The sequence below is a fragment of the Mesitornis unicolor genome, unplaced genomic scaffold (genome assembly GCF_000695765.1).
Source record: "Mesitornis unicolor isolate BGI_N332 unplaced genomic scaffold, ASM69576v1 scaffold3428, whole genome shotgun sequence".
NCBI lineage: Eukaryota > Metazoa > Chordata > Aves > Mesitornithiformes > Mesitornithidae > Mesitornis > Mesitornis unicolor.
Window position 1 is genome coordinate 5,349 of NW_010200990.1, and position 10,002 is coordinate 15,350.

Sequence of the window (10,002 nt, forward strand, 5' to 3'; positions counted from 1 at the left end):
TAAAAGGGCACTTCCCAGCCACCCTGGTTCACGTTGTGTCATGCTTTCTTCTCTTGCAGCTGCGTAAATGAGTATGGAAGATTATGATTTCCTCTTCAAAATTGTTTTAATTGGCAACGCCGGTGTGGGGAAGACCTGCTTAGTCCGTCGCTTCACACAGGTAAGGTTGGCCATCCCTTGGACGTGGGGCATTGGGCTGGGGGCAGCACTGGGATGGGAGCTGGGAGCCTGTGGCTATGCATCGAGGGCATCGCATCTCCAAAATAATTTGTTCCCTGTGCTCTTGGTGTGTGCATCACCTATACTGGTGATTTGCTCTACTATCACATACTGGGACCAGTCTGGATCTCTGCTGTACTTAGCCCTGCTGGGGGTCTTGTATTAGAGAGAACTCCCCTCTGTGAAGATGGAAAATCCTCTCCGAAAGCCACTGGGAAAACTCGTTCTGAGTGCTTTAGATTGGCTATAAGAACTAGCACATCTGCTCCCATGCGCCTTTTCCTTCCCATCCCTCCTCGCTGCTGCACAAAGCTCTCACTGTTATTTGTCATTAGTAGATAATGAAATAATCTGGGTCCTGGGCTGTCAGTCCAGTGTCTTCTGTTAAACACCAAACCTTTATCACAGCAGAATAACAGAATCAAAAGATTTAACCACAAAAATCAGCGGCCACTTCTGCTGTTGGTGCCTTGGCGGCACAGCTGCTACAGGGGATGGAGATTCTCCAGAATCAACATCACTTTGTGCCACCAGGAAGCGAAAAGCTCTGTGTATTTTTTGTTTGGTTGGAGGTTTTTTGTTTGTTTGCTGTTGGCCCTTTCTGATGGTGCTGCAATCAAATCCCACCAGCCTTTTCCTCTTGAAAATATTGAAATAAGTGTCCAGGCAAAGGGAGAAGGGAGGAATGGTTTTGGGGATGGAAAAAGGTGACGCCCAGAGAGAGCTACAGAAATTTGCTTAATGAAACTCTGTTTTCTTTCAGGGGCTTTTCCCACCAGGTCAAGGAGCCACAATTGGGGTTGACTTTATGATTAAAACTGTGGAGATAAACGGTGAAAAAGTAAAGGTAGGAACCTGGTGGTTTTCAGTGCAAACTCGTGTGGCAGAAGCATAGCTGACGTTTCTTGCTGCAGCCCTTTCGCTGCTGGAAGGCCCTCAGGGAAGCATGGGGCTACGTGGCACAGCTTAGGCAAGGCTGGGTCTAATGATCTTTGCATCTCTCTCCACAATTACCATCAGAATCATTAGCAGCAAACCCTCTCTAAGGGAGAAAATTGAAAGGAGGAATCTTGAAAGACTCTGTCCTTGCTTAGGAGACACTGAGGTAGTGTCTGACTGGGGTTGAGGAGGCACAAGGCAGTGATTCACTGCGACGTCCGCTTACAGCATTTCTGGTAACCCAAAGTCTGATGTGTTCCTGCTGGGAGGTGCTCAGTGAAGGTCTCACCCTGTGGGCTCCTGAGGAGACTGAGGGGAGACCTTATCGCTCTTTACAGCTCCTGAAAGAAGGGGGTAGAGAGGTGGGTGTTGTCTCTTCTCCCATGTAACCAGTGATAGGACAAGGGGAAATGGCCTCAAGTTGCACCAGGGGAGGGTTAGGTTGGATATTGGGAAAAATTTCTTGACTGCAAGAGTGGTCAAGCACTGGAAGGGGCTGCCCAAGGAGGTGGTGGAGTCCCCATCCCTGGAGGGGTTCAAGAAGCGTGTGGATGTGGCACTTGGGGCCATGGTTTAGTGGGCATGGTCGGGTTGGGTTGATGGTTGGACTTGATGATCTTGGAGGTCTCTTCCAACCTTCATGATGTTGTGATATGGTTGGTGAAGGAGAGCAGGCTCCTGGACTTGTGCAGTTTTGCACAATGAAGACTCATCTTCCATTTCTGCCAAGTTACAGATTTGGGAGGAGTCGGGATGGCCACAATACATCAATGGTCAATGGGCTGAAGTGAGAAGGGCAATGTACTCTGTCTCATTAGTTCTTTCATCCTCCAAAATAGGGTGGTTGCAACCAAACTGCTGCTGGGAATCTGTCCTTATCCTGTGCTAATTCCCAAACCGAGCCCGAGCATCACTTGGCATAGCTACTGTGGTCCAAAACACACCAGGGACTGAGCTCATGCCTTAATGGGATCCATGATTGAGATCCAGCACCCAGAGACATTGGCTGGTGCTGCTTTGTTCATTAGTAGAGATTTTGCTAGAGCTGCTGTGGTGTCGAAGAGGTGGGAAAAGAAGATGGTTATCTGAGCCTCTAATGTTGAGGTATTCGGCATCCCTGATCTGCTCCTGGAATTACTCTGCATTAAATCCACAGCCACCAGGCTGAAAAACAGGGTGTATCCCCCTTGCTGCCTTCATCAAATCTGGTAGTGAACAAATGGCCTCGATGATCTTAAAGGTCTTTTCCTACCAAAACCATTCTAAATGGGAGAGCGGGAGCAGTGGCTGGATGTGACATTGAGACCAATTTTTAAGCCTGTGTGAGTGATGGGATGGAAACAGTGGATTTGTGCAGATTTTTAACTCGTCGGGAGGTGGGGGGGGTGGGGTGAGGAGTGTATTTTTTTGCCTGCATTTCAGTGCAGAGGTTTTTTTTGAGGAGAAAATCAGGTGGTGTGTTCCTTAGAATTAGGACAGATTTGTAAAGCTTGGTCACGTCAGCAGGCTGCCACCCTGCTGTATGAGGAGCTGTACAAACCTATGGCAAGTGATGGTCCTGGAGCAAAAGGGACCTTTCAGCCTTAGTGGGTGAAGGACAAGAGGTGCAAATGCCTTCACCCAATAAGGGCTGAGTTAACGTTCATCATTGTGAAATAGAACAGTGGTGAGGATCACACATAGCCGCTGTGGTGTCAGTGCTGAACTCAGTGGTTGTGGTGCTGATTAGGTGGTTGTGGTGCTCATTAAGTGGTTGTAGTGCTCGTTAGGTGGTTGTGGTGTTCATTAGCAGGCATCTGGCATAGCAGGGTTGGCCAGGACACAGATGCTGCTTGTCCAGGCTCCTCGGACAGTGGAGATGCTCCTTTCAGCTAAAACCATTTCCGGTGGAGAAGCTCGGAGGATCTAAGCTGGTAAATAAATGGCTTAAGGTACTGAAAGTGGAATTTATTTTTCTCTTATTTACCTGGCTTGAACCAGCTGTCTTAAGGTTGTCCTGGTCAACAGAGGGAGAAAAGCAATTTCGGAGGAAGATTAATGCCATCCACTTCCAATGCCTCCCCTTTCCAAGCATCTGGTTCCCTGTCAAGTCCAGATGGAGCCTCAGGAACATTCCTTTTATCTGAGGTCTGGGTTTTGGACAGGTGAACTCCCCCTAAGGATTTGTCTGTGTTTGACTTGTTGATTTCATGATGTAATCCTGTTGTAAGACTACCTTGGACTGAGGATGCAAACCCTTTAAGAGAAGGTTGGGAGCAGTTGTGCCAGTGTGGCCTATCCCAGGGGCAAGGATGGCTTAGGGAGGCTCTATGAGAGAAATGAGAACTCATCAGCATGGTTTGTCCCTGCAAAGGTCATGAATGCATAAGTGTCGACCCAAGCAACTCTGAATCACCTTGGGGTTGTCATGTGTTTCATGGAGGCTTAGCAGGTGGCAGCTGGTGTACCAGCTATATTTAATCATAAGAAATAATCACCGAATCACAGCATGGTTTGGGTGGGAAGGGGCCTTAAAGCCCTCTACTCCAACCCCTCATGGGCAGGGACACCTCCACCAGCCCAGGCTGCTCCAAGCCCCGTCCAACCTGGCCTTGGGCGCTGCCAGGGAGGGGGCACCCACAGCTTCTCTGGACATCCTGGGCCAGGTCATCACCACCCTCACAGGGAGGAATTTCTTCCTAATACCCAGTCTAAATCTGCCCTCTTCCAATTTAAAACCATTCCGTCTCATACTGCCGCTATCTGCCCTTGTAAAAAGTCCCTCCCCAGCTTTTCTGTAGGACCCCTTCAGGTCCTGGAAGGTCGCTCTAAGATCCCTCCACAGCCTTCTCTTCTCCAGGCTGAACAATCCCAACTCTCTCAGCCTGTCTTTGTAGCAGAGCTGCTCCAGCCCTTGGATCATCTTTATGGCCTCCTCTGGCCCCGCTCCAGCACTTCCATGTCCTTTTTGTGTTGGGAACTCCAAAGCTGGATGCAGCACTGCAGGTGAGGTCTCACCAGAGCAGAGCAGAGGGGCAGAATCCCCTCCCTGGCCGTGCTGGCCACACTTCTTGTGATGCAGCCCAGGATGTGGTTGGTTTCTGGGCTGCAGACGCACATTTCTGGCTCACATTGAATTTTTCATCGACCGACACCCCAAGTCCTTCTCCTCGGGACTACTCTTAAGCCATTCTCTGCCCAGCCTAGATTTGTGCTTGGGATTGCCCCTACCCAGGTGCAGGACCTTGCACTTGACCTTGTTGAACTCCATGAGGTTGGCATGGGCCCACCTCTCCAGCCTGCCCAGGTCCCTCTGGATTGTTCCTTTCCTTCCAAGGTGTCAACCACACTATTCAGCTTGGTGCCATCTGCTGAATGAGTTGTTAAATTGAAGCTCCTCTCTTGACCCCACCAGTGGAATAAGTTGGAGTTGCCAGAGCTCAGCCACAGTGACCAAGCTTATGGGAGGAAGCTCAGTCTGATGTGTCTGGGCGTTTGAATGAGCCTTCTGGAGCCTGAAAAGTAAATGGGTTTCTTTCAGTGAGCTATCTTGTAGCTGAAATGTTTTGAGTAAGCCGTGCTAGTGAGAATAAATGTGTAAGGAGTGGGAAAAGAAAAAAAATAGCATGGAGTGATGGAAATGACATCTCGGTCAAACGAGGAGCTCATTTAACAGCACCTGAGCTGTGGCTCCGCTTCTGTGCTGGGCAGCATCTCCTACACCTCTGCTAGGAGCCAGGGTGAGTGAACAGGGCAGTTTCCCAAAAAGCTTTTCAGACTTGAAAATAAATAATATTTTTCTGGGGAAAAAAATACTTTCCAGCTTTCAAAATTGCATTTGAAAGTCAGTGGAGAGCAACTTGCTAGCATGAAAACTGTGTGCAAGCCATACTAGATACGAATGGCTACTAAAGCTTGCTGAGACAGCGCCGTGCAGTTGAGGGGGCTTTTGATATGCCTAGCCTTTTATAATAAAATAAAAACAATATGTACACCACCTCTACTAAGAGTCTACACAAATTTGAGCCAAGTAGACAGCAGTTATCGTGCTGGTCAAAGCTGAACATCCTCAATGCTGCGTGCTGGATGGACCTGGGATCTTACTGCACTTGGTGGAAATGTTCATATGCACTACGAAATATGCATTATTAAATAAAAAGCTAATAAATTATTATTATTAAATGAAAAAGTTAATAAAGCTTGGAAAGCGGGAAGCATCATCTGGCTCAAAGAAAATAAACAGCCAGGTTTTCTGCAGTCCGACTCCAGCACCGTCCTTTGGTTGCTCTGCAAAATAAAAAAGAAACAAGTAAAGTGGTTGCTGTAAAATATTTTATTTGGCAGAAATAATCAGTGGGCTGATACAAGATGTGCATTTTATGTGCAGGAAGAGTTTATCGGTGGCTATAATGTCAGGGGCTCTTCCCTGTACCCAGCTTATTGGTAGACTCACATCAGGTTTTTATCAGCTTGGAGATCTTCTCAATAAATGCCAAATAAGCTGGACTTAACCAATCAGTAAATGTTTTTCCTGGGAAATAGCCGAGCAACAACAAAATGATCTGTGTTTTCCCATCTGTTAGAGTTTGGAGGCTGGTTTGTTTTAATGGGGACTCGTTCGTTATCTGAATTTCACATGTAAGTAATTTCATTAATGGTTTTGTGTGTCGCCTAACTGCAGGTGCCAGGATTGGCTGTTTAAATGCAGGCATGTCAAGAGATTAAGCACAAAGATGCTTAGGAGCTGTGAGGCAGCCAGAAATTACTTTTTCTGCAAAAAAAATGTACTTTTTCAAAATCATACCGCATGTCTGAAAACTGGAAGCTCTTATTTCAAACTAACACATTTACGATGAGTAGCCAGCATAGTTTAACTGTGAAACTGGGCAAGAATACGGTTTTTCTCTGTACAAGCTGCTGAATATATGGAAAATATCTCAAATACTTTACCTTTTCCTTCCCAAAGTACACAGGATTCTGGCTGGAAATCAACCTTTCACCTACGTAATTCTAGGGAGGGGTGCTTTAAGAGGATAAAAGTTGAAGCAGAGGAGTGCTCTTTTATGCTGAAATGGTTGAATTTTAATGTTTGTTTCTTTGACTCCCTTTTTGGAGAACTGATGTTTTGATGGCCCACCAGAAACTAGCAGGTGGTCAAATGATAAAAGCAGTACAAGTTTAATTTAGTTTGTGTTGAGAAATGTTGTCTTCCTGGACCCAGAAGGTTTGGCAAACTCTCATGGCCTCTCTGATCGAGTTAAGGATGTGTCAACCAGTTCTACATGCTGGGAAGGCCGTCGATGAGCAACTGGGTGAGGTGGATGAAGAGAGGTGGTTGAGTCGCCATCCCTGGAGGTGTTTAAAAGACGAGGAGATGTCATGCTTAGGGACATGGTCTAGTCATGGACTTAGGGCTGGTTCGATGGTTGAACTGGATGATCTTAAAGGTCTTTTCCAACCAAAACCATTCTGTGATTTAGCTGAGCTGTGTGTTCACTCCTCTGGTTTCCACCCATCAGTGCATCACCTCAGCTTAACCGTAGCTGGGTTTGGGAGCAAGAGGAGAGGCTTTCTTGTTTCTTCTTCAGATGGATCACAGAATCACAGAATGTGTTGTGTTGGAAGGGACCTTTAAAGCTCATCCGGTCCAACCCCTGCACTCAGCAGGGACATTGGTACCAGATCAGGTTGCTCACAGCCCCATCAAGCCTGACCTTGAATATCTCCAGGGATGGGGCCTGCACCACTTCTCTGGGCAACCTGTGCCACTGATCTACCACCCTCATGGTGAAGAGCTTTTTCCTAATATCCAACCTAAATCTACCATTTCTAGTTTAAAACCATTACCCCCCATTCCTATCACTACATGCCATAGTGAACAGCTCTTCCCCAGATTTCTTATAGGCACCTTTCAGGTCCTGGAAGGTCATTATAAGGTCTCCCCTCAGCCTTCTCCAGGCTGAACAACCCCAACTCTCTCAGCCTGTCTTCGTAGCAGAGGTGCTCCAGCCCATCAATCATTGTCGCTGGAAGAGAGGTCTAAGATCATCCAGTCCAACCATCAACCCAACCCCACCATGCCCACTAAACCATGTCCTGAAATGCCATATCCACACGCTTCTTGAACCTCTCCAGGGATGGAGACTCCACCACCTCCTAGGGGCAGGATATGTGAGTTCCTCCCTCCAGTGCATGCGTTGTGACTCTAGCTCTGGCTGCGGCAATGGGAGATGTGAGGAGCCACGTGAAAGCCCCGCAGCTTCCAGGGTGGTCAGCCCAGCGCCAGCTGACTTTATGCCTTGCATTTCAATCCATGACTACAGGAACAGAAACAAAAAACACTGGGGGAGGGGAAGCCAAAGGGAAGAAAAGCTCAGTGCTTTCCCAGTATTGGTTTTACCCTGCAGAGTTGGTTTTTTTTTAGGTCAAACAATGCTGCTATCACATAAAAAAAGCTTTTTTTTTTTTTTTTTCCCCCCTTCCAAAAGCTGCAGATCTGGGACACAGCAGGACAAGAGCGCTTCCGGTCCATCACGCAAAGTTACTATCGCAGTGCCAACGCGTTAATCTTGACCTACGACATCACCTGCGAAGAGTCCTTCCGGTGCCTGCCTGAGTGGCTGCGGGAGATAGAGCAGTACGCCAGCAACAAGGTCATCACCGTGCTCGTGGGTAAGCGACAGTGATCCTTGGCGGGGTGGTGGTGCGATGAGGGGGCTAGCAGCACATCTAGAGGGGTTGGTGGCAGATGGAGGTGTCAGCAGGAGGACAATGTGGCGTCTGTGTCAGCTGGTGGTGCAGGATGCTCCAACTGGTGCAGCAGTTCTTGTTGCCAACCAGTTGTAACCACAGGACCATTCTTTCTGCAAATAACCCTGAGATGCTGGTAGTGATGTTCAGGACAGCACAGGCGCTTCTGGAGGTTTGGTCTTGTTTCAAGTCTGAGGTTATTGCATGTGGAGGCAGGTAGTTCCCACCAGTTGGTCCCATATGGGACTAATGATGGTGGAGCTACCAATAGAGCAGTTTCCCTTGTGATTTCCAGCTCAGATCTCTACAAATATCCAAGGATCTGCTCAATTTCGGGTTTTCTGCAGGTTGCTATACCCTGTCACTGTGAGACAACTGGAGTGTTGTCTCCAGTGGGTCAGGATCCTGGAACCAGGTTAGGATGTGATGGTTGGGTGGATCGTAGCTTTCACAGGTGGGATGGAGCTGAAAAACTGGATTTTAGGGAAACTAAAATTAAGTACCTGAATGCTGTATTAGTCTGTGGAGCTTCAACTCAAGCTAAAGCAGATCTCAGGCCATCTGCTACACACAAGGTGAAGGTTATTTTGCCTTCCTGTGCTTTTCCATGCTCCGCTTTCAGCGTCCGATAGCTGGGACTTGGCTTTTCAAGGCCCAAGGAAATGCAAACAATAATGAAAAAATAACTTGGAGAAAGCAAAAAAACTCCATTCTGCAGCGTTGCTATCTCCTTTAATAGTTTAAAAGAAATGTCTGCAGAATTGTAAAATGTGTTTAGGTGTCTTAAAATTTTTTTCTTTCAGTTTTACATGCCCCAGTGGTGTTGCAAGTGAGTGTTAAGATTTAAGGAGCTTCCATACAAAGAACTCATTACGCCCCATAAGAAGGGTATGGCACGTGTGTGAATGGTGCAGAAATAATTAATGCGTGACTAAGTAATGGTTTTTCGCCCCACCTTGCTCTGCAAGTGCCCTCGAACCCGTCCCTCCGCAGCCTCAACAGCCAAATCCTTCACGGGAACATGGAAATAAGAAACCAGCCCTCCACACCAGACTTCTTTTAATGATATGAGAAATACCATGTTTAGTGTCTTACATGCTGTAATTGACATCCTAAGTGCTCCTTAGAGCAAGAACAGAGAAATTTCAATAGATATTAAAATGAAAATCCTTTCATGTTGGTTGATAGCAGTGAACAGATGCACTGGTGCTAAATTAAAGCTGACTTGGATGTTCGCAGGGCATATTCCATTAAATGAGCTGATATTAAACATCAGGGAATCCATTATTTGGAGGGGAGATCAAAACCGCTGTCCATACGTAGATACGACACCAAACTCCTTGTTATCCCTTATCAACCTCTGCTCCTCTTGCTCTGGAAGTCAAACTAATTCTTTTTCTAAAATCTTTGTATCGATGCAGGTAATAAGATCGATTTAGCTGATAAGAGGGAAGTCTCCCAGCAAAGAGCCGCTGAGTTTTCCGAAGCACAGGACATGTACTACCTGGAAACCTCTGCAAAGGAGTCGGATAATGTGGAAAAACTCTTCCTGGACTTGGCCTGCCGCTTGATCAGCGAGGCACGACAAAACACCCTTGTGAACAATGTCTCATCCCCCTTACCAGGAGAGGGGAAAAGTATCAGCTACTTGACTTGCTGTAATTTTAATTGAAGAGCTGGCATCTGATTTTCCCCTTCTGCCATGGGCCAAGAGGATTTTTCTTTTTCTTTTTTTTTTTTTTTTCCTTCCCCCTGGGATTTATCTACTTGAAGGGAATTCCTGACACTTTGACCCATCTGATTTACCCCAAGTCGGGTTGAGGACCTGGAAGCATGGCAGGCTGATGGCTCCAGCTGCATGGCAACACAATGTGGTTTAAATTTCATTTTTCTTGCGGTCTCTGGAGCAGGTTTGGAAAAGAAGTGTTGCACAAGTGCTTTGTGTAATGCAGAATGTGAGCCATTGCGTTTTATTCTGTGGGAGACCAGAGCAGCCTTTCTTGAAGAATATATTGGAGAGATCAAAATCTCTTGCAGAACAAAGTGTTTGGTTCTTTTTAAGATAAAGTAAGAAGAAACCAACAATGAACACCGGGCTACACTGGCAATCTTCTG

General features: G+C 46.8%; 1 protein-coding gene across 1 annotated transcript; it reads left to right on the top strand.

The window, feature by feature from the left end:
• The first annotated feature begins 67 nt into the window (after positions 1–67).
• Positions 68–9,609, top strand: RAB30 (RAB30, member RAS oncogene family). Its single transcript, XM_010189908.1, has 4 exons — positions 68–160; positions 983–1,066; positions 7,626–7,809; positions 9,309–9,609. The coding sequence occupies exons 1-4, from the start codon at positions 68–70 to the stop codon at positions 9,557–9,559; spliced, it is 612 nt and encodes a 203-aa protein (XP_010188210.1). The 3' UTR covers positions 9,560–9,609.
• The last annotated feature ends 393 nt before the right edge of the window (positions 9,610–10,002 follow it).